This window comes from Monodelphis domestica, chromosome 3 (genome assembly GCF_027887165.1).
Source record: "Monodelphis domestica isolate mMonDom1 chromosome 3, mMonDom1.pri, whole genome shotgun sequence".
Lineage (NCBI taxonomy): Eukaryota > Metazoa > Chordata > Mammalia > Didelphimorphia > Didelphidae > Monodelphis > Monodelphis domestica.
This window is the reverse complement of record NC_077229.1, coordinates 47,261,039-47,288,634: the sequence shown is the minus strand read 5'-3', so window position 1 is coordinate 47,288,634 and position 27,596 is coordinate 47,261,039. Positions and strand designations below refer to the sequence as shown.

At 48.6% G+C, this 27,596-nt stretch overlaps 1 protein-coding gene across 2 annotated transcripts in view; it reads left to right on the top strand.

Annotated features, from left to right (window-relative positions):
- ABCB9 (ATP binding cassette subfamily B member 9) overlaps nucleotides 1-23,317 on the top strand; it is a 46,692-nt gene extending 23,375 nt beyond the window's left edge. For both annotated transcript variants that reach the window (XM_056821839.1, XM_056821840.1), the window contains exons 6-13: nucleotides 1,197-1,402; nucleotides 9,651-9,848; nucleotides 15,194-15,322; nucleotides 16,071-16,259; nucleotides 17,268-17,441; nucleotides 17,896-18,055; nucleotides 20,255-20,391; nucleotides 21,689-23,317. In XM_056821839.1, coding sequence (XP_056677817.1) covers nucleotides 1,197-1,402; nucleotides 9,651-9,848; nucleotides 15,194-15,322; nucleotides 16,071-16,259; nucleotides 17,268-17,441; nucleotides 17,896-18,055; nucleotides 20,255-20,391; nucleotides 21,689-22,000 — 1,505 coding nt within the window. In that variant the 3' untranslated portion in view covers nucleotides 22,001-23,317. The remainder of the gene's footprint in view (nucleotides 1-1,196; nucleotides 1,403-9,650; nucleotides 9,849-15,193; nucleotides 15,323-16,070; nucleotides 16,260-17,267; nucleotides 17,442-17,895; nucleotides 18,056-20,254; nucleotides 20,392-21,688) is intronic.
- The last annotated feature ends 4,279 nt before the right edge of the window (nucleotides 23,318-27,596 follow it).

Here is a 27,596-nt window from a genome sequence, read left to right as displayed (position 1 = left end):
TGAAGGAGTAAAGGTGGATGAGTGAATAAAGAAAGGACCCTGAGCACCAAGTCCCCGGGCCTTGGCCTTAGCTGTCCCCAGCCTTGTCTCCCTCCCTTCCCCAGGAGGAAGGATGAGTGAAAGCAAGCTCTGTTCGGTCCAGGCCACTGCCTGTCCTCGGAGGTTTTTGGTGACAACCTTAGGCCTAAGCTGGGGTGACTTTGGGTTTCTGGCCACACCTCTTTGTGGTCATCCTCAGTGACCAAGGCCAGGCCAGGATGCCGGGCTCCTCCCCACACTGCCCCGAGGAGTGTCCCGAGACCACACTGGAGAGGACGTCTACCAGTCCTTGTGGGCAAGGGGTGGGGGACTTTGTCCTCCCGGGCTCGGAGCCCAAGGCGGCTCGGGCAGAGAGGACAGGCAGGAAGGACTGCTGCTGTGTTTCTGGCTTCCCCTTGGGGGTGGAGGGGAGTCCTTGGCGGTGACAGAAACCCTGGTGGGTGAGGTGCAGGGGGGTCAGCCACGGAGTTCCCCTAGTTTAGGAGCGTTAAACTTGGGCTTTAGGAACTTATCTTTACAAATACCGTCGATAAACCTTTTTCGCTATAATTGCGTTCCTTTGGATTTTATCTTTTCCTGTTAAAAAACAGGATTCTGCGGAATCCATAGGCTTCCCCAAACTTCCCAAAGTGTTTGGGATACAAAAAAGATGAAGAACGCCGGCCTTCGAGGACAGTGGGGCATTTCCCCACGTCCCCCAGGCTGGTGAGGGATGATACTGGCCTCAGCAGTGGCCTGGCCACCTCTGGGAAGGATAAACTGACCCTGGGGATACATCGGCACCCTCCCCTCCCAGTGACCACCGTGGGCTCCCGGCTGAGGAGGGGAGGAGACCGTGGGGGGATGCTCAGCAGACGTTCGTGCTTCCGGGGAGAAGGGGACCACTTCTGTTGCTTGGGGCGGTGGGTTTCTCCCCCCAGGAGGCTGGAAGGCCTCGGAGGCAGGGACGACGTTGTCCTTGTCTTGGTGTCTCCAGCATTATCATTGCTGTATCGTAGTGAAGCGTGCTGTGGCCCGGGGTAGGGCCTCCCTGGTCCCCGGGAGATGCGGGGAGGGTGAGAGTGTGGCTGAGAAAGCCCCTTAGTGTCCCCTGCCCTCCCTTTCCCACCGTCCCTCTCGCGTGGCCGCCGTGCAGAGCTGAGCTGCCTGTGTTCCAGGGGACCTCATCTCCCGCCTGACGTCGGACACCACCATGGTCAGTGACCTCGTCTCCCAGAACATCAACATCTTTCTCCGAAACATCGTCAAGGTCACCGGCGTCGTCGTCTTCATGTTCAGCCTCTCTTGGCAGCTCTCCCTGGTCACCTTCATGGGCTTCCCCATCATCATGATGGTGTCGGACATCTACGGCAAGTACTACAAGGTAGGCCTTTGCCCCCCCATGCCCCGGGGGAGCCGCGCGAACCTCTCGGATGTCTGGTCTCGGGTGCGGGCGTCTTCTGCCCGGGCATCCCCCGGAGCCACCCCTGAGGGCACGGAAACTGGTTCACTTGGGGTTTGTATCCCCAGAGTCGAAGGGAGGATGTGCGTGTCTGTGGGGGCGGCACGCCTGGGATGTTAGCATCTTCGGAGGTGTATCAGGGGCCCCCTGCGAGCCAGGCACTGTGCCAGGCCCCAGCCCCAGGCAGAGAGGCCACAGGGCCCTACTCAGTGTCTGTGGGGGGGACATATAAAGGGAATCCATACAAAGGGATGAGCAGCTGGACACCAAGGGGCAGGAAGGCTGCGTAAAGAAGCCCGGACCATAGGAAGTGTCTGTCCGTAAGGTCATGGGGCAGGACCTGGGCAAAGTCTCAGAGGCAGGAGAGAGGCCAGTTTGGGATCCCGGAGCACAGGAGGCAGGAGGAATGGACAGCGAGGCTGCAAAGAAGGATTGGGGCTGTAAAGATAATTTGACAGAGAGAAAGGGAGGAGACAGAGTGTTGAGTAGAGAGAGAGAGAGGAAAGGAGGGAGACAGGGCTGAGGAGTCAGGAACTTTGAAAAGCTAACCAGGAGAGGCAATAGGGAGCCACTAGTGATGATTGAGCAGGAGAGAATCACAGTCACATCTTAACTGATGGATGGCCCAGTGGGGAGAGTCTTGGGGCAAGGAGACAGACTAGGAAGAGAATGGGAAAGGAGGGAGAGAGAGGGGGGGGAGGGAAGGGAAGAGAGAAAAGGGGGAAGAAGGTAGGAGGGAGAAAGAGGGAGAGACAGACAGACAGACAGGAGGGAAGAGGGAGAGACGGAGGCAGGGAGGGGGGAGAGAGAGGGAGTAAGAATGGAGTGAGGGAGAGGATGAGAGAGAAAAGGGGAGGGAGAGGGGAAGCTTGAAGGAGGAGCGGAAGGCTTGGAAATGATTCTTCGGGAGATGGAGAATCAGTCTGGGAGGGCCCAGGCGGAAGAATTTCTCTGACTGCCTTGGGCAGGTGACCATGAGTGGAGAGAGTCAAGGGCTGTGCAGCGCCCAGGGGCCAGTGAAAGGTCTCTGAGCAGGGTCATGGAGTGGCTAATTATTGGGCTGAGCTGGGAGAGGGAGGGCAGAGCAGGGGGAGTAGCCTGAGAAAGTACTGAGTCGGGGAGTCTGATTCGGGAATAAGAGGAACCACCCTGTGTGAAGGCCTCAAGACTGAAGGAGGCTGAAGACCTGGGGGCGAGGGGGTGGCAGCATGAGTGTAGAAGCCCCCTAGGATGAGGGTGGGAGATGGGGCGTCGGGGCTGAACTTGGGGAAGAGGAGGAAGCGGCCTGGGGAGGGGGCAGGTACAGTCCCCGTCCAGGCCTCGGGCCAGCTGGATGTGGCCTTGTGGAGGGAGCCAGCTCTTCCAGGAGGGTAGAGGGAAGGACAGAAGCCTTGGCTCACGATGGAGCCGTCATTGCAGAGGACCCGTGGGAGGCCTGGGCAAGGGGACGGAGGCTAGAGATGAAAGATGGGAGGTGGGAGGGAGCCGTGGAGAGGCACAGGAAGAGTGATGGGGCAGAAGGGAAAGGCCAGGAAACTGAAGCTGGAACTGCAGAGAAGGTCAGCCTGGGCCGGTGGGTACAGCTGCCCCTGCTCTGGAGGAGGCTGTGGAGTGGAGGCAGCCCTGGATGGCAGGGATGCTTGGCCCAGGCTTGGGTCCAGCCCTAGCCCACGCCTACTCCTCTACAGAATATGGTCGGGGCTTCACGCCTCTGGCTCGGCGGCATGGACCCTGTCCCTTAAAGCTCCAGAGAGCTGCTGGGGGGCCCAGGGTGGCCGGCCTGCCTCGCACAGAAGGGTTCCCCAGAAATTCTCCATTTGGCAGGAGGGATTGTTTCCTTCTTGGCCTGGGTGTCCCCCGTGCCTGGCACCCAGTAGATCCTTAAACAGTGCCCGCTTATGGATGGGCCGGAGTGGCTCCTGGGGGCTGAGCCGCCTCAAGGTGTGCCCGGGGCCTTCCTCTACTGGCCCTGCCTCTCCTGGAAGCCGGCAGGGAGAGAGCTGCTCTGTGCCAGGCTCCTCCTCCCCACCTCCCTTTTCCTGAAATGAATCAGTTCCCTAAAAACAGCTCCTGCTGCGTTTCCCCCGTCCCACCCTGGAGGCCCCTGCCCAGGCCCTGGGTCACGCGGCTCCCTTTTCCTGGCTGAATGGAAACACTGAATGTGGTCGTCTGGGCCCGTGGGTGGGGTTCACCTGGCAGCCCCCCCTCTGGTTTCCCTTTTTCTTTAGTCCCCGCCTGCATCCACTCAGACTCTCTGCCCCCTCCAGAACGCCATTTAGGGCAGGAGGGACCTGAGAGCTCATCTAGCCCAAACCCCTTCTTTCACAAGGAAACCAGAGTCCCACGAGGGGAAGTGACTTGTCCCAAGTCACCCAGGGAGTAAGCAACGGGACTTCAGATCCACACTCCTCCCATGGGGCAGGTCCGTCACTCAGGCAACAAGCATTTATTAGACACCTACTCAGGGCCAGGCCCTGGGCCAGGCTCTTCAAGGTGTAACAGCCTGTGCCATGGGAGTAAATACAGAATATTGACAAAGGCCGTCAGTGGGGGCTAGTAAAGGCCTCCCTTTGGAGGAGCCCGATTGGGAAGGAGGGAGAGAGGAAAGGAGGGAGACAGTGGTGGGGAGAAGGAGGGAGAGAGGGAGACAGTGGTGAGGAGAAGGAGGGAGAGAAGGGGGAGACAGAGAGAGAGAGAGAGTGGGAGGAGGAGAGAGAGAATGAGGGTGAGAAGTTGCCAGGACGGCTAAGCCTTGGGTACCCCTCTGGGGAAGGGGCAGGTCAGAGCTGATGGAGGATCTGCATCTTGACACGGAGCTAGCTAGCTGGGAGCCTCGGGGGCAGCTGGGGAGAGGGAGAAAAGGATGGGACAGCCTCCGGGGCCCTTGGACCTAAACCCAGCCTTTGGGTCCGGGCGTGTGCTGGGAGGAGTCACTCTCAAGGTCTCGTGATCCTTTCCGCCACTTACTACTGCTCTGCACCTGAACGGTGTGGGGTAATGGTGACCAGTGCTGGGGCTGGCCCACGCTCCACCTACCATTAGGTAACCAGCTGACTCAGCCAGGGGTCATGTCCTCCCTCGTGCTCTCCCTTGCTTAGTCATCGCCTGATCCGGGGGATGAAGGTATGGCATCTGTTCTGTGGGGATTCCCTCACACCCCAGGATGCTTATGGAGCGCCTTGAGATTTTCAAAGCATTTTATGTCAATGGACAAGGCACATAACATCTCTTGAATCTGTTTTCTCATGTGTAAAATGGGAATAATAACCATAGCTCAGTGGATCGAGAGCTCAGCCTAGAGCCAGGAGATCCTGGGTTCAAATGTGGCCTCAGACACTTCCTAGCTGGGTGACCCTGGGCAAGTCACTTCACCCCAATGCCTAGTTGATACTCCTCTTTTGCCTTGGAACTTGTATAGTACTAAGATGGAAAGTAATTTACGGGGAAAAATAATAATAGCCACAGTTCCTCCCCCAAAGTTTTGTTATGAGGCTTAAATGAGATAATATATGTAAGGTACTTTTCAGACCTTAAATTGTGGTATTATAAATTGGGATATTATTATTCTGTTGGTAGTGGGCTCTTCTTCCTCTTTCTCTGCTAATCTCTTCCTTTTCTTTCTCCCCCACCCCATCTCTCATCTCCCTTCTTGTTTCTCCCTTCTCTTCTTCCCTCACAACAACCAGATGTGTTAGGTCTTATAGGTTTCATTCCCTACTTTCTCCTCCCCCCCCATTTTACAGATGAGGAAACAAGCTCAGAGAGTAAAGTGACTTACTCAAGGTCACACATCCTGTGATCATTAGAGACAGACAATCCCAACCTAGGTCTTCACTAAATCCAGATTCAGGACTTTTCTTCTGTGTGTTCCATTGAGAGGCAGCTAGGGAGTACAATGAATGGAGTTGGACTTGGGGTCAGGAAGACTTGGATTTGAATACTGCCTCAGACATTTACTAGCTGTGTAATCTTGGGCAAGACTTTTAACTTTCCTCAGTTTCCTCCTCTGAAAAATGGGACTGGTAGAGCAGTGGACTCACACAGTGAAGAGAGCACCATGCCTGGAGTCAGAAGGACCTGGGTTCAAATCCCATCTACTTCTGACATATATTGGCTGCATGATTCTGGACAAACCAGTTAACTTCTTAGTGCCCTAGGAAGCTCACTGATACTGTGCCCCGATGCCCCGGGAGGGGAAGTTTCCATCCCAAGAATTTACTAAAGCTATGAAATCATAGATCCATCCCCCCCCTCCCCTCTCACCAAACTGGTGTTACTGGGATAAAAAGGAATCATTCCCTGCCCTTAAATCCAAAAGGAACCTTAGAGATCCCTTATTCCAGGGATTCTTAACACTGTGTGTGTTATGGACCTATTTAGGAATCTGGCGAAACCTATGGATCCCTTCTCAGAATCATGTTTTAAATTGGCCACTAGGTGGAGGGAGTGCTGTCCTTAGAGTCTGAGTTCAAATTCTGCCTCATACTCTTCTTAGCTATTTCATCCTGAGCCAATCATGTAACCTCTCTGCCTTAGTTTCCTCATCTACAACACGAGAATAATAATAGCACCTACCTCCCAGGGTTGTTGTGAGGACAAAATGAGACGATATTTATAAAGTAACTTCCAAACCCTAAAGCCTCATAGAACTACAAACATACCAGACTACAAAGGAAACCAATTCTTTTGAAAAAATATTTAAAAATCACTCTCACTGCTACCCTTGGCCTTCAGCAGCACCTTTGTTTTTTCCCAGATAGGGAAACTGAAGACCAGCAGGGTCCCACCAGGCAGGAAGCAGCTAGGATACTAGAAAGGATGACTTCAGGGTCAGACGTGGGGCATCTCTGCACCTCCATGGGATCCTCTGTGGCTTCCCTGGCAGCTGCTCGCCCCTGGGTGCCCGCCTTAGGAGGTTCTCGAGTCTTCTGTCTGCCAGGGCCAAGACTACTAATTAGAATCCCAAACTATGCCAAAGCCTGTTACCAAAAGGCATTTCCAGCTGACCGATCAGGGCCTTGGCCAGTTCAGAAAGATTTTTCCTTGTTTGTTTGTTTTTTTAATTCTTTCTTAATTTTTTTAAATTTTAATAACAGATTTCCACATAAGTTTTCCAAAGTCACATGATCCATATTGCCTCCCTCTCTTCTTCCCTCTCCCCCTCCCAGAACTGAGAAGCAATTCAGTCTGGGTTATACATATATTATCACTCAAAATATTTCCATATTATTCATTTCTGTAAGTGAACAATCTTATAGAACCCAAACCCCAAAGCATACCCAAATAAACAAGTGATAAATCCTATGTTTTCATCTGCATTTGTACTCCAACAATTCTTTCTCTGGATGTGGATAGCATTCTTTTTCATAAGTCCCCCAGAATTGTCCTGGATTGTTGTATTGCTATTAGTAGCAAAATGTGTCACATTTGATTGTCACAATACTACAGTTACTGTATATAATGAATGTTCTCCTGGTTCTGCTTATTTCACTCTGCATCAGTTCATGGAGGTCTTTCCAGCTCTTCCTGAAATCTCCTGTTCATTTTTTCTTACAGCACAAAGTATTCCATCACCATCATAAACCACACTTTGTTCAGCCATTCCCCAATTGAGGAACATTCCTTTAGTTTCCAATTCTTTGCCACCACAAAAAGAGCAGCTACAAATATTTTTGTAAATCCTTTTCTCTTTTTTATGGTCTCTTTGGGATATAGACCTAGTAGTGGCTAGGATCAAAGGACACGAAGTTTTATAGCCCTTTGGACATAGTTCCAAATTGCCCTCCAGAATGATTGGATTAGTTCACATCTCCACCAGCAATGCATTAGTGTACCAATTTTGCCACCTCCCCTCCAACATTTATCATTTTCCTTTACTACCATTTTGGCCAATCTGATGGTACATCAGGGTTGTTTTGATTTGCATTTCTCTAATCTAGACAGATTTAGAACATTTTTTCATATGTTTATTGATAGCTTTTATTTCTTTATCTGAAAACTGCCTATTCATATCCTTTGATTATTTATCCATGACTTGTATTCTTATAAGTTTGACTTGGTTCTTTATATATTTGAGAAATGAGACCTTTATCAGAGAAATTGTTTTAAAAATCTCCCCCAGTTTGATGTTTCCCTTCTAATCTTGGTTGCATTGGTTTTGTTTGTACAAAACCTTTTTGATGTAATATAATTAATATTATTCATTTTATATCCTGTAATGTTCTCTATCTCTTGTTCGGTCATAAACTCTTCCCTTCTCCGTAGATCTGACAGATAAACTATTCTATGTTCCCCTAATAATATCACTCTTTATGTTTAAATCATATATTCATTGTGACCTTATCCTGGTATGAGATATTGATCTAAACCTAATTTTTGCTATATTGTTTTCCACTTTTCCCAGCAAGACTTTTTCTTGTTAAGGGTTTAATATGATTTGTTGAATGTTTCAGTAACCTCACTGATGGAGGCATCCCCTCTCTCCAGCCTTGCAGATAGCAACCTCTCCACCCCTTCTCTCTTGGGTGTCTCTTAGCCCTCTGTGGGGATGGACACGTTGGCAGGCAGTGGAACTTCCCCTAGACTTCTTGGCATTAAGTAGGTCCCAATACATCTCGACGGTCATCCATCCATCAGTCAATCCTTGCTTTCAATGCATGATGGGCCTACCTCCTTTTTCTGTCTCTCTGATAATCTTTTACATTGCTTGGTGCACACAATTCAGCCTTGGTAATTGGCCCATCCATCATCTCTCCATTGCCCTTCAGGTGAGCCTTTAACCTGTTTCCTCATCTGGAAAATGAGGGAGTTGAACAAGAGCAGGGTTTCTTAACCTTTATTGTCAGACACTCCTCTTGGGTATGCCAAGGAAGCCTGTCAATCCTTCCTCGGAAAAAGGCATGGAATAAAATACATAGGATTACAAGGGAATGAAATTACATTGTTCTAGAATAGCAAATGCACAGATCCCAGTCAAGAACCCCAGAACTAGTTAGCCTGCGAGGTCCCTTCCAGCTCTAGGTCTAGGTTCCTATAAGCCTACAGATCAGTTATTTGTGGCTCAGTTTCCCAACCTGTCCTAAATGTTTTGCTCTTAGACAAGTCATTTGACCTCCCTGGACCAATGAGGGGAGTGGGCTAGCTGGCCTTGGTGGCCCTTTCCAGTTCTAGGTCTAAGTTCCTATGAAAACCTGCATTTTTGATTGCCCAGTGATTGCGTTGATCCTTGATTCACAGACAGATAGCGGCCCTGGCAGAATAGAAGTATTAAAAAGATGGAATTTTGTTTCAGGGAGAAGTCTAGGGTCCAGTTTCTCGAATGCAATCCAATCGGCTCTCTTCCTTCCCTCTCTTCATTTTCTAGTCTCGCATCATAGTTCAGCTGTAGTGTCTGCCCAGAACTTGGGTGCTGATTGCACAGCTTTACAGGGTGATCATCCCATGATCTAACACAGTCTAGATCTAACACAAACCTTTTTTTCATCCAGTTGATTTTTCCTGAGTGGATAGTTGACTGAATTGAATGATACTCCTGATATAGTCTGACCAGGTCAGAAAATGTTGAGATGCTCATTTTCTTATATCAGAACACAGCATTCTTGGCCAACATATCCCTTTGTTCACTCGCATTCAGCTTGAAGCCCACCAAAACTCCCCAGTCCTTTTCAGCTGAATGCTCTTTGGCCACAAATCTCCCACCTTGTCCTTCGGATCTGGATTCAGTGTCCTCTATTTAATTTCTTACCTATAGCTTGCAGCTATTTATCTTTTGAGTATTTGAATATGATTTGTGTGAGGGACTTAGAGGATGGAACTGGCTAGCCTCGGTGTCAGGAAAACCCAGGCCACCCCCAAATCTCACCTTCAACCCAGATGACACATACGACCCAGGACAAGTCATTTAACTCACCATCCCAGAAAACTCTCAAAGATGATACATGGCAGAGGAGGAGTCTGCCTGCATTGACAGACAGGAATTCCCAATATTGGTGAAATCATTAGGTTTGTGTCCTCCAAAGGGGGAAAGAACCGCACAGGTCCTCTGCGGTCTATGTGACGGAAGCTTTGACCCTCATGTGGGTACGCAATGGACTTCAGGGAATACAGACTCTGAGATGATGCTCATTTGCCATTTCTTCTCTTTTTCCTTCTTTGGTGGGCCTGGATGTAGCGGCTTTCCAAAGAGGTCCAGAATGCCCTGGCCAGAGCCAGCAATACAGCTGAGGAGACCATAAGTGCCATGAAGACAGTTCGGAGCTTTGCCAATGAGGATGAGGAGGCTGAGGTGTATGCCCGGAAGCTGCAGCAAGTGTATAAGCTGAACAGGAAGGAAGCCATGGCCTACACGTACTACGTGTGGGGCAGTGGGGTAGGTATCAACCCTCCCTGCCCACCTCCATCCAACCCTGAGCTTCTCAGCCTCCAGGGTCTAGCAGAGGTAGCCGTGCTGGTTGGGTCCCTGGGATCCAGGGCTTCCCCTCTCCCAGCTCTCTCCCCACCAATTTCTGTCCTATTTCCCATATGGAACAGAGATCTCTCATAACCAGTGCTTCCCTTTTCCTCTTCCTCCTCTCCCATGCCATTTTCTATTCGCTGTTCCCTGTGTGGACCAGAGATCCCAGGAAGAGAAAGTGGGGGAGCAGTGGTGGGAAGAAATTGGCTAAAGGGACTCGATTCAGCAAAAGGCTAACAAAGAAGCCATATTTCACTTTGTCCAGGAAGCTGTTGGAGAATGCAGCTGAAATTTCTAGTTCTTTGGGGGAAAGGCATAGGCCAGGATAGATAGGCCCTATCACTGTGTATTCTCAGTGTCAAGGGAGATTAGGAACATTTTATATTCTTGATAGTGGTAAGTACACCAGTTCTTCAGGACCCTTTTCATGAGGAGTAATTAAGGGATGAAAAGGGCAAAAAAGTTTTTGTGTAAAGGAAAAGATCTTTATTATATTGCTACTATTATCCTTATTGGGTTAGGAAAAAAGTTTTGTTTTAATAAAAACTGCTATTATATGTGCATAAGGAAACAATTTTCAGATAGGATCTGGACAGAAAAAAAATCTATGGTGTAAAATTTAGATGCAAATCCCTTTGTGAATGATGTAGAATGATGACTCACGTGTGTGGGGAAATAGTTTGATAACAGAAAGAGGCAGAGAAATATCTGTCCAAATCAATTTCAAAGGCTTTCATTGATAAACTCCACAGGAAATGGTCTTAAATGGACAGTATTCCTTACAATAGGATTATGAACTCATAGTCTTCATCCTAGAGGCCATTTAGACTAGCCTCATCATTTTAAGGATGAGGAAACACTGACCTTGGGCAGGTAAGAGACTTTTCCAGAGTCACATAAGTATTAAATGGTCAAGCCAGGTTTTGATCCTGGGTCCTTTGACACTAAATCTAGTGCCCATTTCCCTGTATCACATTGCCTCTAAGATGACAATAAATGGATAACACCTGACTTTCTTGGCATTGCCACTTTGGTTGATTTTCCTTTTCCCCTGGGTTGAGGGCTGAAAGTCTTTGAACTTGGACTTTCTTCACAGAGCTAGGAACCTAAGGGCATTTTCTACGATGGTCATGCAGGATCTCTGAGGCCAGCTGGACAAACTCTAGAATTCTACTACTCACACCCACATGACTGGCTCCTAAGAACTCCATTTGGGATTTTCTTGGCAAAGATACTGGAGTGGTTTGCCATTTCTTTTTCCAACATATTTTACAGTCAAATAGGATTTAGTGACTTTAATAGGCTACACATATAGTAAGTGTCCAAGGGCAGATTTGAATTCAGCTCTTCCTGATTCCATGTGCCACCTAACTGCCCAATTTAAGCTTTAGCTTCAGTATTTGATCTTCCAATGAATAGTCTAAATTTATTTAAGTATTGACAAATTTGATCTTCTTGTTGTCCAAGGGACTCTCAAAAGTCTTCTCCTGCACCACAGTTCAAAAGCATCTATTCTGCAGAGCTCAGATTTCCTTATAGTCATTCATTGCTACCGGAAAAACCATAGCTTTGACCATATCCTGTCAAGCAAAGTGAGATCTCTGCTTTTTTTAGTATACTCTTCAGATTTTCCATAGCTTTCCTTCCAGGGAGGGAGCCAGCATCTTTTAATTTCATGACTGCAGTTGCTGTCTGTGGTGAAGAAGATAAAATCTGACATGCTTGTGTTCCCCTTTCTATTAGCCAGAAAATGATGGGACTTGTCACTGCAATCTTAGTTTTGTGTTGTTTTTTTTTAATGTTAAACTTTACGTCAGCTTTTACACTTTCCTCTTTCACCCTCATCAAGAGACTTCTTAATTCTTCTTCCCTTTCTGCCACAAGAGTGATATAACCTTCATATCTGAGATTGTTGCCATTTTCCCCAACAACCTTAATCCTGGCTTTTGATTCTCCCAGACTCTGATTTTGCATGATGTATTCTGCCTATAAGTTAAATAAGGTGACAATATATAGCCTTGTTGTACTCTTTTCCAATCTTAAATCAAACAGCTGTTCCATGTTCTTTTCTAACTGTTGCTTTTTGATCTGCAAACAGGTTCCCCAGGAGACAAATAAGATGATCATGTACTTCCATTTCTTTGAGAACTTGCCACATTTTATTACCATCCACGCGGTCAAAGGCTTTAGTGTAGTCAACGAAGCAGAAGTTTTTTTGGAACTCCCTTACTTCTCCATAATTCAGTGAACATGGGCAATTTGGTCTCTAGTTCTTCTGCCTCTTCAAAAGCCAATCTGCTCTTCTGGTACTTCTCAGTTCATATATTGCTAAAGCCTAGCTTGCAGAAACTTTTTTTTAATGGATAAACCCATTTATCCAAACAAAACAGAAATCAGAGAAATTATGCAGATTAGGATATGTAATACATAGAATGAATAAGTTCTTCATTGGAAGGAGGCAAATTCTATTCAACTAAGAGTCCCTGAAACTTCCAGAGAGGGATGGCTTGCAGAATCTCACATAAACTTGCTGGCCTGTGAAATGAGCACAATTGTTGGTAACTTGACTTCCTTAGGATTGGGACTAAACCGATCTTTTCCATTTCCGTGACTTCCAAACTTGCTGGCATATTGAGTATAGCACTTTAATAGCATCATCTTTTAGGATTATAAGGAGCTCAGCTGGAATTCCATCATCTCCATTAGCTTCCTAAGGCCACTTGACTTAATTTTCCAAAATGCCCTGTTCTAGATCAGTAACCATGCCATTGTGATTATCAGTGACATTAAGATCCTTCTTGCTTATTGTTCTTCTGCTTATTCTTGCCACTTCTATCTCTTCTACTTCTGTTAAGTCTCTACCATTTTTGTCTTTTGTCATGCTTACTTTTTCATGAAAAATTCCCATGATATCTTTATTTTCTTGAAGAGGTCTCTTGTCTTTCCCATTCTATTGTTTTCTTCTGTTTCTTTTTCACTGTGCATTTAAGAAACTTTAGTTCTTTGGAATTCTGCCTTCATTTGGGTATATCTTTCCCTTTCTCCTTTCTCTTTCATTTTCCTTCTTTCTTCAGCATTTGTAAAGCCTCACTCAATTGCCATTTTGCTTTCTTGCTCTTCTTTTTCTTTGGGATGTTTTTTGTTGCTGCCTCTCATACAATATTGTGAGCCTCTGTCCATAGCTCTTCACATGCTCTGTCTACAAGATTTAATTCTTTAAATCTATTCACACTACCACTTCCACTTCATATCAGGGATGTTATTTAGGTCATTCCTGTACAGTTTGCTGGTTTTCCCTAGTTTCTTCCATTTACATCTGAATTTTGCAAAAAGAAGCTCATAATCTGAGTCACAGTTAGTGAAAGGGCTTGTTTTAACTGACTGTATAGAGGCTGAAAAAACATATAAGTAATCGAATTTCAATATTAACCATCTGGGGTTATCCATGTGTGATGGTTAATGGTTTCAATAACCTTTGGGGTTATTGAAAAGGAGTGTTTGCTGTGACCAGAGAGTTATCTTGACAAAACTCTATTAGTCTCTGCCCTGCTTCACTTTGTACTCCAAGGCCAAACATGATTCCTGTTATTCCTGCTTTTGATTTTGTACTTTAGCCCTCTAATCCTCTATGATGAATATAACAGTTTTAGGGGCTGTTATTTCTGAAAGATGTCGTAGATCTTCATAGAATTGAGCAATTTTAGCCTCCTGAATGGTTTGCTTTGGATTCAAACCAATATCATTCTTTCATTTTTGAGATTATACTCCAGTACTGCTTTTCCCACCCTTACGTTGACTATAATAAGGCTGCTGCTCCATTTCTTCTGAGGAATTCTTGCCCACAGTAGCACGTAACTATCACCTGAATTAAATTCACCCATTCCCATCCATTTGAGTTCACCAACCCCCAAGATGTCGAATCCCCCGTTGGACCCCATCTAGCTTACGTTATCATCACAGATCTTATGTTCCAGGTTCCTTTGCCAATTGATCTTGGCAGCACCAGACTTTCTTTCCATCACCAGTCGCATTTGCAACGGAGCTTCTACTTCATTCGTCCTGGAGTTCCTTGTAGTTGTCCTCCACTCCCTTCCCCAGTAACATGTCGGACTCCTTCCACCCCGAAGGGCTCAGCTTCCTGTGTCCTTTATCATTTTTATTCTGTCTGTGGGGTTTCCTTGGTAAAGATGCTGGAGCAGTTTGCCGTTTCCTTCTCCAGTGGATCAGCTCTTGTTAGAACTCTCCACTATGCCCCATCCTTGGGTAACCCTGCTTGGTGTAGCCCAGGGTTTTACTGCGCTATACAAGCGCCTCCCCTACGACAAAGCAGCAATCCAGGAAGAGCAGGGAGAACGAAAGAAAAGTTCATGTTTATTCTTTCAAGGAGGCCACTTGGGCATTGCTAGTCTTGTAGGACAAGGTCTAGAACTGGCTCCACCAAGTGTCACAAGCGTTTTATGGATCACTGGGTTAAGTGACTTATGGGTCAGAGGTGGAATTTACAGGGAGACAGTTCTCTCTGCTACATCCCTTTTACAAAAATTACTCAAATACTGAAAATAAAAACAGCTATAAGTAAGCAATTATGGTCAATGGAGGACATGTGAAGTCTTCCATTTGGGTTTGAAGAATCAACATCCCAAAGACAAGATGGGAGAGAAATGGTTAAATGATAGTTCAGCTTTCCTGGCCTTGGTTTTCCTTGTCTATAAAATGGGGATAGAGTCCTTTGTCACAGATAATGTGTTTGTGTAAGGGGCATTTTCTAGATGGGAAATGTTTAGGTTATTTGCCCTCCTTTAATGTTGACCCTCAACAGAGAACTAAGATAGTGTTGTACAGGGGGGAAAGTACTGGCTCCGAAGTCAGAGGATCTGGGTTCAAATCCCACCTCTGAGGCCTTCTACCAACATGTCCTTGGGCAAAATCATTTAAACTCCCAGGGCTAGATTGGGGTTTGGAATAGACAGCCTTTGAAGGCCCTACAAACCCTCAATCTAGAACTCTCTACATCGTTCCTCCTCTCTAGGACTTTGTTTCTTCATCAGTAAAGTGAGGAGGGTGGGGTTGGACTAAACAGCCACCATGGTCCCAGCATCCAGTGGGAAAGCAGAAGTTTTCCTCTTCTGAGCTCCCTTGATGGTTCCTGGGTCCTCCTGTTCCCTGATGGGCTAGTGAGGAGCAGGGGGATGGGGAAGGGCCAGCCTCCACCTGAATCCTATGACCTGAATCCCAATTCCCTTTGTCCCCTGCGCATCCAGCTCACCCTGCTGGTGGTGCAGGTCAGCATCCTCTACTATGGGGGCCACCTCGTCATTTCAGGCCAGATGACCAGCGGGAACCTCATCTCTTTCATCATCTATGAGTTTGTTCTAGGAGACTGTATGGAGGTGAGCACGGAATGAGGAGAGCAGGTCAAGGCACAAGCCGGGGAGATGGCCTTGGGAGGGGATATCGGGGCAGGGAAAGTGGACAGAAAGAGCACCATGGGCCAGATGGGGCAGCCAGTGACCCAAGGACAGGGAAGGGGCTCCAAGGGAAGATCGGCTCACGGGACAGGGCCTATTTAGTGTGAAGAAGAGAAACCTCAGAGAGTGGTAGGAGGGACACGAGAGCCGTGTTCCAGCGTTGAAGGGTGGGCACACGGAGACAGGATTGGCGTTGTTCTGCTGGACTCCTAGAGGATGGAACCACAAACATTGGGGCAAAGAGACAAAGAGCTAGACATAGGCTCCATGTCCGGATGACTGTCCTCAGGTGCTGGGGGCTGGCTCCGTGGTGGCCTTTAAGCAGACTGGAGCACTCCTTGGTAAAGAGTCTTATTCACGTAGAGGTTGAATGAAATGGTGGCTGGAGTCCCTTCCTACTCTTGAAGCTCTAAACATGCCTGAGAGAAGGGGGAAAGAGACCCCAAAGGGGCAGACTCTTCCCGGGGGGCCAGGAAAGAACACAGGGAGAAGGCTGCCCTCCAGCTCTTCAGGAAGATGTTCCATCTCTCTCCAGTGGGTAGGGAGCTAGGGTTTCCCTTCTGGCCCTCCTCAGCCTCTGTACCCCTTTGGCTCCCAGGGATAGGACTCCGAGGAGCTACTAGGTAGTAATTTGGGGGGAATGGGATGGGGGTGGCTTGTGTCTCTCCAGTCGGTCGGCTCTGTCTACAGTGGCTTGATGCAGGGAGTAGGAGCAGCCGAGAAGGTATTTGAGTTCATTGACCGGCAGCCGACCATGGTACACGATGGGAACCTGGCCCCTGATCACCTGGAGGGCCGTGTGGACTTTGAGAATGTCACCTTTACCTACCGCACCCGTCCTCACACCCAGGTCCTGCAGGTGAGAGGGCCCCCCTCCCCCACCAGGAACCCCCCGGGGCAGTGATGTTCCCAGCTGGAAGCAGAGGGGCAGCATCGCAGGACCTCAGAAAGCAGGGCACATTCCTAGATACGGATCCTCTCCCTCCTCAACTTCTGTAGGTGCTTTTCTCTTTCTGGGTTACATGGGGTGACCCTTCCCTCCCCAACAGAATAGAACTTCCTGGAGATCAGTTTTCCATTCTATCCAGTGGCTAGCACAGGACCTGACATGCAGTCAGTGTTGGGTACATGCATATTGGTTTGAATGGTCTTTTCTCCTCCAGAAAACGACCATGTTGGCCCAGATAATGCCTAAGATCTCTTCCAGCTTTGGCCCTTTCTATGGTTCGGCCATCCCTGTCTGGGAGGGAGATGGGCAAAGAAGACCTAGAAGAAAGGAGGGAATTGGCTGGGCATAAACAGTGCCCTGCTGCCTGGACCTTCAAGGCCTCATAGAACCTGGGGTGGGGGTGTCAGACACAGGGATGGGTAAGGAAGGGTTGTGGCTCACAGATTTCCTGAGCGCGAGGGGCCTCCAGGTGACCTGGCTACCCCCCGATCACAGGCTGCAGCACTGGGCTTAGACCAGTCAATGAAACTCACCCAGTACAACCGTCCTGTCTTCAGCTTGAATTTAAATAGCCCATGTCAGAAGCTGGACGTGAGAGTTGTCTTTGAGCATTCGAAAGGCCATTATGTGGAGGAGGGATTGTCTTTGTCCTGCTTGGCCGCAGAGGGCTGAACCCCGCGCACTTGGTGGTGGTGTGGTAGAGCCCACTTTGATCTAGATGCCAGGAAGCACAGAGGAGCCGTTACAGTCAAGGTGGGCTTGGGCTGCCTCCCGAGACGCTGAGGGCCGCTTGGCAAGGACAGAGAAGGGAATTGCTTCCTGTTCAGTTAGGTGTTGGACTACCTGGCCCCCAAAGGCCCTTCCAGCCCTGAGGTTCTACGATTTATCCCCTTAGCACTGTGTCTCTCTGTCCTACAGAATGTGTCCTTCACCCTTTCTCCGGGGAAGGTGACTGCCCTCGTGGGGCCCTCAGGGAGTGGGAAGAGCTCCTGTGTCAATATTCTGGAGAATTTTTATCCCCTGGAGGAGGGTCAGGTGCTGCTAGATGGGAAGCCCATCAGCTCCTATGACCACAAGTACCTACACAGAGTGGTAGGTAGGCCGGGGACCTCTGGGCAGTGGATGGGAGTGGGCAATGACCAGCAGGGCCACTAGGACCTTGGACCCATCATCCTCAATAGAAAGCAGGCTTCTTGTTGGCAAGGACTATTCTATTTATGCCATTATAGCCTCAGTACTCAGTATAGTGCCTAACACATAGTAGGGCTTAAAAGTCTGTTAATTGAGCTGTATTTCTAGCTGCTGGCACGCAGTAGACACTTAATAAATGCTTGTTTATTCTTCGATCAATTGGCATAATCACTTACCTGTTGGATTAGAGACAGCCCAGGTTGGCTTATAGCCTGTACGTTTCCCATGGTCCCAGAGTCAGTTTTTGGTTGGGTGGATTAGGTGGGATGGATGGGGATTCTCTGTTCCTTCCTAGGAGGACCCAACTCAGCTGTCCCTCTTCTTCATCTCTCCTCCCTCTCCTCCTCCCATGCAGATCTCTCTGGTGAGTCAGGAGCCTGTTCTTTTTGCCCGCTCCATCACAGACAACATCTCCTATGGGCTGCCCACTGTGCCCTTTGAGATGGTGGTAGACGCAGCCCAGAAGGCTAATGCTCATGGCTTCATTATGGAGCTGCAGGATGGCTACAACACGGGTATGGACTGAGGGTTGGGAAGGACCCACAGAAACAGACATAGACACAGTCACACACACAGAATGCCTTCCTACCTAAAGAATACATCTCCCCTCCCAAGACTAGAGATTCCACACTAGGATTTCTCAGGATATGGGGTGCCTTCACATTATGCACCTCCTCTAGGGGACAGGTACTATCCGTGGCCTCTTTGTGTATCCACAGAGCTTAGCCTGGGCCTGACATCCAGTATGAGCTTAATAAACGTTTATTGAGTTGAATTTAACTTTTCTGAGCCTCAGTTCCCTCATCTGTAAAATGGGGAATATAATATTTGTAGTGCTTGGCTCAAGAATTATTGCAAAGACCAAAGAGAAAATATCTATAAGGATTATATAAGAGATGGCCATTGGTATTCTTGGCAAACTCTTTTTTTGGCTTTTGTTTACAGCTTTCTTCATTCAGTCTTCATTTCCAAATGTATCTTTCCCTCTCTTTTACCAAGTAGGTCATTCTTTGTAGTAAAAAAATAAGAAAGAGGGGAAAACAGCAGTTCTGCAAAAGGACCCCACACATCAGCCAAATCAGAAAGTATGACCCCCCCCCCCAACTCTGCAGGAGATGGCACTGGATTGTCTTATATTTGTTGTTCATTTTGGCCTTTATGTTCATTTTTTTTAAACCTTCACCTTCCATCTTGGAATCAATACTCTGTATTGGTTCCAAGGCAGAAGAGCAGTAAGGGCTAGGCAATGGGGGTTAAGTGACTTGCCCAGGGTCACACAGCTGGGAAGTGTCTGAGGCCAGATCTGAACCTAGGACCTTCTGTCTCTAGGCCTGGCTCTCAATCCACTGGGCTATCCAGCTGCCCCCTATGTTCATTTTTTTCTCCTTTCTTTTCTTCTCTTCTTTCCTTCTTCCCTCCCTCCTTCCCTTCCTCCCTCCCTCTGTTCCTTTCTTCCTTCCTTCCCCCATGTTCATTTTTTATCCTTTCTTTCCTCCTTCCCTCCCTCCTTCCCTTCCTTCCTTCCTTCCTTCCTTCCTTCCTTCCTTCCTTCCTTCCTTCCTTCCTTCCTTCCTTCCTTCCTTCCTTCCTTCCTTCCTTCCTTCCTTCCTTCCTTCCTTCCTCCTTCCCTTCCTTCCCCACCCTCTTAGAATAAGAAGAGCATTAAGAGCTAGGCAATGGGTGGGTTAAGTGGCTTGTCCAGGGTCACCCAGCTAGGAAGTGTCTGAGGCCAGATTGGAACCCCGGTCCTCCCGTCTCTAGGCTTGGCTCTCTATCCACTGAACCATCTAGCTGCCCCCTCCTTTTCTTTTTTTTCCCCTCTTCCTCTCTTTGTCTCTCCTCCCTTCTTCTCTCCCTAGCCTTACCCTTCCTTATATTCTCACCTTCTTCCATTGGAAAAAGAGAAAAAGAAAAAGAAAGTCCCTATGACATATTCATAGTCAAATAAAACAAATTCCCACACTGGACATGTCCACAAATCTGTCTCTTGACCCACCTTGAGTCCCTCGCTTCCCTGTGAGGGAGGTGTGTTTTCTTGCATCATCCTCCATCCTCTTCAGTCTTGGTTGGTCATTTCATTCCTCAGAATCCTTCAGTCTTTCAAAGTTGTTCTTGGGAATGTTGTTCCTAAATAAATTGTTCCCCTGGTTCTATTCACTTCACTCTGTATCAGTTCTAGAAGTCTTCTCATTTTGAAGGTGAGTTATTCTCCTCTCTTTGGCCCAAGCTTGGTTATTCATTCTAATTTTGAAGAATTCCATTTTGTGTTGCTGTTTCATTTACATTTTTGTAGCCATCAGTGTGCTTCTGGTTCTGCTTTCTTCTCTCTGAATCCATTCATCTAAGTCTTCCCATGCTTCTCTGGATTCCTCCTATTTACCATGTCTCACAGTGCAGTAATGTACCACTATGGAGTCATTTACCATAAATCACTCAACCTCCCCCCAGTCAGGCAGATCGTGGGCCTCTTAAGCACACAAGGGGTGGGGGGGCACCATTAAGATGTTAACACGGTGGGGTGGGTGAGCTTTAGCTTCTTGCTGCTTTCCTCTGGAAGGAATACTTGGAGACCGATGCCAAAGGTGGTGGGGAGAGTCCCTGAGTGGGAAGGGGGCACTAAGCGTCCACTCGAGATTTCACTCTTTGCTCTGGCACCTTGGAGAAAGCCCTGGACTCTGTCCTGCATCTTGAGCCAACTTTGTTCCCTGCTATAGAGACTGGAGAAAAGGGAGCCCAGCTGTCTGGTGGTCAAAAGCAGCGAGTTGCCATGGCCAGAGCCCTGGTGCGGAACCCACCTGTCCTCATCCTGGATGAGGCTACCAGTGCCCTGGATGCAGAAAGTGAATATATGGTAAGTGGGAGCAAGCCCTTGGAATAGGCAAAGGATCGGCCCAGTCTAGCCCAGAACAATAAACATTCACCTTGGAGAGGCCCCTCTACTTTTGGGTAAAGGGCTTGGAGATCCTTAGTCATCAGAAGGGTTAGAAGAAGATGGTCCCTGAATTGTTCTGGAACTTTGAACGAGTCTCTTTAGCTCTGTGAGTCTCAGTTTCCCCAATTGTAAAATGGGAGGTGGTCTGCAGTGTGGTACATAGAATACTGAACTTGGCATCTGGAAGGATGCCATGACAGGTCCCACCTCTAAGTCATTTATCTCCCAGAGCCTCAGTTTCCTCAGGAGTCAAGTGGTTTGACTGAATGACTCATGAGGGCCATTCCAGCTCTAGACATATGGCCTGTGTTCCCAAGTCACTCAGTTTCTCTGGAACTCAGTTTCCCCTTCTGTACAATGAGGGGATTGGACTAAGACTCTAAAGTCCCTTCCAGCTCTAATGGCGGTCTAAATCCAAAAAGATCTTGATAGGTCAGATCAGTGGATCAAATATAATAAGATGAAATTCAGAAGGGAAAAATATTAAGTCTTGTACTTGGGTCCAAAAAATAAATCATCTCAAGATGAGCCAGGACGGTGTGTGGGCCAAAAGCAGGCCTGTTTGGGGGCTGCATTAGGACGGCCTCTATGGCAGGGGCTGCCATCCCACAGTCCTTTGCGCCTGTCAGACTTCAGCTGTTGTGCTCTGTTCTGAGCACCAGCCCTTTGACCCATAAGCTGAAGAGCCTCCAGAGGAGGGAAGCCAGGAGGGCGAAGGGCCCACAGAAGAGGAACACCTCAGAGGTCTTCACTGTTTGAAGGGCTGTCTGTTGTGGGGAGCAGGGGAGAGCCTGGAGCTGCTGGGCCCCAGAGGGCAGAACCAGGAACAATGCAGGGAGGGCACAGAGAGTCAGATTGAGGCAGGACGGCAGGAAGAGCTTCTGACAACCAGGGCCGACCTAGAGTGGCCTGATCAGCCGCAGAAGGTGGTGGGCTTCCCCCTTCTTGAAGTCGTCTGACAGGCTGGTGAGCATTCGTTCTGGCCGTCCCAGTGGGGGGATCCCACTGCACATGGGTGGTGGTGGGCCACCAGAGATTCTGGGATCCAAGGGACCAAATGGGTCTCTGTGGGGTGAAGTCCAGGGCAGGTAGTCCAGCCCTGTGACCTGTGAACTCCAGGCCCTGCACTGCCGCTCCATGCCCACTGTGCCCGCCACCCTGCTTCTTTGCCTTCCCCCTGCCCTGGCCACCCCGCTCTCCCGTCCTGTGTCCCCAGATCCAGCAGGCGATCCACGGCAACCTTCAGAAGCACACGGTCCTCATCATCGCCCACCGCCTGAGCACCGTGGAGAAGGCGCACAGCATCATCGTCCTGGACAAGGGGCGCGTGGTGCAACAGGGAACCCACAAGCAGCTGCTGACCCAGGGCGGCCTCTATGCCAAGCTGGTTCAGCGTCAGATCCTGGGCCTGGAAGCGAGCACTGACGACGACAGTGGAAGCAGCGGGGGCGGCCGGCAGGAGATGATGCGCTTTACCTCCAGCCACAAGGAGCCCCCAGACGGGCACGGCGATGTGCACAAGGCATGAGGCCCTCCTCCCTCCACCCCCATCCCCACCCCAGGATGGGAGCAGAGGCTGCATTGCCGGAGCTGGCAGAAGCACCTGAGGGAGGCCCAGGGCAGCCCAGCCCAGAACCTGCTGGGACCTGGGGGCCCGTCTTACTTGAAGGCAGAGGCCCAAGTCCACTCCCATAGAGGGCAAGGCCTGTTAACTAGTCGAGCACATACCGCTTCATGCTCCCCCCTCTCCTCAAGATCATCCCCTCCTCCTCTTGGCACCTCTAGGCTGGGCTTCGTAGCAGAAACCGGAGGTGTGCTCCCTTGGCAAGCCCCCATGCTCCCCGTACCAGGCTGTGCCATCCCACCCATGCCAGGGTGGTGAAACGTACTGTTCTTCTCTGGCCCCTGACCCTTCCCTGCCTGAGTTATAGGGTCATTGGGGGGAGGGGGCCCATACTCATCGTTATGCCCTGTGCCCACCCAACACACATTGGCAGGTCCCCCTGCCCAGGCGCCTGCTGGGGGAGTCAGAGGCCCATTTTTAAGCTCCCTGCGAGCTTTTGATTGTTGTTCTTTAAAAAAAAATCATTTCTCCATTAAATAGCTAGGAAAAATTCTGGGTTAGTCCCATGAGAAATTCCCCAAACCTCTGTTACCCCTGGGATCTGAGGGGGATTCATCCTCCCACTGGAAACAGGCCAGTGCTAGCTCTGTGGAGGTTAGGGTCTGCCACCATGCCCATTCTCACCATCCACTTTTATGGGAGCTCTTCCCAGGCTGCCCCCTGCCCTCGCATGGGAGGGGAGATGCCATGGTTCCAGCTGGCTGCATCCCTCCTAGGGAAGGGCATCTCCTATATTCTGGGGGCCTCAGAGTGGGAGGGCCAGCCCTGCTCCCTTTATCCCCTCGCCTCTTGCCTGCTGAGTTAAGGAGGGCCACCAGGCCAGGCCAGGCTGGAGTAAGGGGGACGTCCATCCACAGTGTCTTCCTCCCTCCAGTGCCGCTGAAGCCAAGCCAGACTCACTGTGAACCACAACGAACCTTAATCCCGGGGAGTGAGGGGCCAGACGGCACCCAGGCCACAGGGCAGACTATGGCACTGCCTTGGGGTGGCTGGCACCCATCTCCAGCACTTTAGGCACCCCCCATGCCCCAGCCCCCTATCCCTGCCAGCCGGCAGCCTCCCCTTCTCCTCTGCTCTCTGCTGTTTGCAGGTCTTTTGATTGTGATGTTCTGTTCTCTGTCGGGTTGCTGGGAGGGTCAGGGGAGGCTGAGCCTGTTTGGGGGCTTTTCCCCAGCCCTTGGGGAGCCCTCCTCTCAATAAAGTACTACCTCTGTCCCTCCAGCCACCTGTGTCTTCCTCCTTCTGCTCCACCCCTTTGGTCCTGATGGAATGGGAGGTTGGTGGAGGCCAGCACCCTCCACTAGACTCCCCAGGTACTCCCCTAGGTCCCTCCCTAGCCTGGGCCTGGTGTGATTCTCTGTAATGACGCAGTCACACCTGGGCCCTCTCTCCGTTGGCAAGATAGGAAGCTCCCTGGCCTTCTCTCCAGAGCTGGGAGAACAGAGGGACCTCCCCTTGGCTCCACTCCCTCTGCCAGGCCTGCCTTCCCTGGGTACAACCCTGCCAGCTGGTGATTTCTGTGGGTATAGAGCCACCTGCCTCCCTGCAACTTGTGCCTATTAATAAAATGGGGAATTTTCCCGGGACTCTCCCTTCCCCTTCCCTGTTCCCAGGACTCCAGTTCCTGAGAACTCTTTGACCCTTCTTCACCCTTACAGATAACACCATTCGTGGCCTTCAACCTTTTTTGTCCTGGCAGCTATTCTCAGCCTTGAAGTCCAGGAGGACCATATGCTAAATCAGATGTACAATAGGCAGAGCTCTGGGCCTGGAGTCTGGAAAACCTGAGTTCAAATCCAGCTTCAGACTAATTGGCTGTGTGACCCTAAGTTTAACCCCTATTTGCTTTAGTTTGTAAAGATACTTTTAGGGTTGTAACTTAAAATCTAGATTTAATTGGTCACCAGGGGAAATCCCAAATAAAATACCCAAGTCAGTCTAGAAATTTATGGTAATTTAATTAATATAGAGGGAAGGAATTTAAGGAGAAGGAGGGAAGAGGATATAGGATTTCTCCTGCCTGGCCTGTGCCAGGGTCAGTTTAAAATCCCCGCCTCTAGGTCTCTGAAGAAGATTAGAGGCTTCTAAGAGGATAAAGTTGGAAAGTAAAGGAGGAAAACTCAGCCAGAAACTCACCACCGAACCAGACACTAGCTTGTAGCCACGCTAAGATGCCAAAAGACCCAGCACACTGCTACTGCCAACTCTCCACCTCAAAAGGTACTGAAGAGAGGAAGTAAGTCAAATATATAGACCTTTCACCCTTGTGTCCCCTCCTCTAAATGCCCATTCTTTAGTTCTCATCTTTTTTGATTAGATTATATCTTTAGAGTTACTTAACACTTCTTTGTTAAGTTCACCTTTTGTTAGTTACTTGACCTTTTTGTGATTAATTTAACCTTTATAGTTACACCTTTTTGTATTAATATCTACAAATAGACAGTTTAATTTCAAGCTTCAATATAAAGTAAGAACTAAGTACCTTCATTGTTCAATCAGGAGATTACAACTTTATCTAAGAAGGGTGGAGTAATTTAAAGTTCACAAATTCCTATAACTGTAAAATGGGCATAATAATGCTTACAGGAAAGGATCAAACAGTGCCTGGTACATATAAATGCTCATTCTCTCTCCTCTCTCCCTTCCTGCTCGTGCTACAAAGACAGAGTCCCCAGTGGATTGTGAGAAAGACCTAGAGACCTGAAATCCTGGGTTCAAAACTGGCCTCAGACACTTCCTAGCTGTGTGACCCTGGGAAAGTCACTAACTCCCATTGCTGTGGAACTGATACCGAGTATCAATTCTAAGAGAAAAGGTATGGGCTAAAAAAATACCGAGCTCTTGTCCTCTCTGTTTTCCAGATGAGCAAGCAGAGGCCAAAGGCCCCTTTGCATTTTCAGCAGGAAAAAGATCGTAAAGTTCATCCAAGTGCCTTCATTTTATACATAGGTAACAACCCATAGTGAGAAAGTACCCTATCCCAGGTCACATTGCTATTATATAGGTAGCAGAGGCTGGATCTGAACCCAGGTTCCTCTGGCTTTCACTACATCCCAGAACTGCTACCTAGAGCTATCATACAGCACTTTACTCTTAATAACCTGATTCCCATTTGACATTTGAGAAAATTGAGACGGAAAGAAGGGGAAATGACTTGCCCAGGATCACACAGCTACAAAGTATCTGAGGCAGTATTCAAATGTAGGTCTTTGTCATTCCAAGTCCAACATTATACACTGGGCCACTCAATTGTCATAATCTGGGACCCAGAGACCCATTTACCACAGAATGAGGTGGCTTCCCACCCCAACCCCTTCTTTTACGTAATTCTGGAATTTGGCCAGACATTCTCTCCTCTGACTTCCTTGGGTTAGAAGTACTAACTGACTCTTCCTCTCTCTCCCTTTTAATTTCCTTCTGCTGCCTTTGTGTCTCTGGGCAGGATGTGGGTTTGTGACCCATGCCACCAGCAGGCCTTCCTGAGAAGTACCTCGCTGGGCTGAGCGGGGGGCCCTCACCACCAGGGACTCGGTCTTCCCTGGAGGGAAAGTAGGCCCAGGGCCAGCAGAAGTGACTTTCCTTTAGCCAAACCCCAGTGGGACATGCTTTGAACCCTGGTACTCCAGAGCAGTCAAAAGGGAATTTAAATACTAAATAAGAGAAAAGAGAGTAAGAGAAAGAGAGAGAGGCCTCTCTGTGTGCCCCATATGCATCTGGGCACTTTGTATTCAATGAGTCAAGAAAGGGAGGGTGGGAGATAGTTTCCATTGACTCCTTAACAGCCTACTCCTGCCACCTCCCACTCCTCAGTGTCAACCATGCCAACAGTCAGAATTCTAGAACTGGAGGGGATATCAGAAACCTTCTAGAGCAACGTTCCTCCTTTTACAGTTGAGGAAACTAAGGTCCAAAGAGGAAGTACTCCCTCATAGGGGAATGGAGAGATGAATGATGGGCTGATTACCAAGGCTCAACCGTGGCCCTTGTGTAGATTTAGCAACTCCCCCAAAGTCACATAAATACTGTTGTGACAACTTCCTTCTAACAGACCTGAGGCCATTTATATTTGATTGTTTTCCCTTCCATAATAAGTCCTCCCGCTTCCACCTCCATAAAGCAGTCTTCCACACAAGCCACATTAGTGAGGAAGCAATAGTGAAAGCGCCAGTTGGCAATTCTATTGCTCTTCACTATTTACAAAGCAGTCTTCTTAATGTGAACTCATTTCCTGAGCAGCTCCCTGCAAGGGGTAGTGCAGCTGGAGCAACCCCTATGGGGTACTTCTCTAAGCTGGCACTCACACTCCCAGGTGTGCAGGCTGCTACCCCAGTACCAGGACTCGTGAGAGTGCTAGAGTATCCTGTAGGTGGCTCCCATTTAACACGAGAGAGAGAGAGAGAGAGAGAGAGAGAGAGAGAGAGAGAGAGAGAGAGAGAGAGAGAGAGAGAGAGAGAGAGAGAGAGGGAGAGACAGACAGAGAAAGAGACAGACAGAGAAAGAGACAGAGACAGAGAGACAGAGAGAGGGAGAGACAGACAGAGAAAGAGACAGAGAGAGAGAGGGAGGGAGAAAGAGAGAGGGAGGGAGAAAGAGAGAGGGAGGGAGAGAGAGAGGGAGAGGAGAGAGACAGAGAGAAAGAGACAGAGAGAGAGAGGGAGGGAGAGAGAGAGACAGAGAGACAGAGAGACAGACAGAGAGAGACAGAGACAGAGAGACAGAGACTGAGAGAGTCAGAGAGACAGAGAGAGACAGACAGACAGAGAAACAGAGACAAACAGAGACAGACAGAGACAGAGAGAGAGGGAGGGAGGGAGAGGGAGAGAGAGAGAGACAGAGAGAGAGAGACAGAGAGAGGGAGGGACGGGGAGAGGGAGAGGGAGAGGGAGAGGGAGAGATGGATGGAGAGATATAGATAGATAGATGAATGGATGGATGGATAGAAAGAAGAATAAAAGTTAGATGATAGATCAATGGATGATAGATGGATAGACATGATAAACAGGCAGATGATAGATGAAAAGATAAGGCAACAGATCACTAGATGATAGATAATAGATAAATAAATTGACAGATAGACATGAAAGAGACAGACAACAGACAGATGGACAAATAAATGAATAGAGCTAGGTGGCTACTGCTAACAATAGGTGGAAAGAGATGGTTGGATAGACAGATAAATAGATAAATATCAGGGGTATCCAATGTTATGCTTTCCCTTAACAATCATTTAGTAAATACAGTTAATTCTTTTTAAAAAATCCTTATCTTTCATCTTAAAATCAATACTGAATATTGGTTCTAAGACAGAAGAATAGCAGGGGCTAGGCAATGGGATCAAGTGACTTTCCCGGGGTCACACAGCTAGGACATATCTGAGGTCAAATTGGAACCCGGGACCTCCCATCTCTAGGCTTTGCTCTCAATCCACTGAGCCACCCAGCTGCTCCCCAACATAGACTCTTAGCAAGGGCATTTACTAAGATGATAAGAATGAATGGAT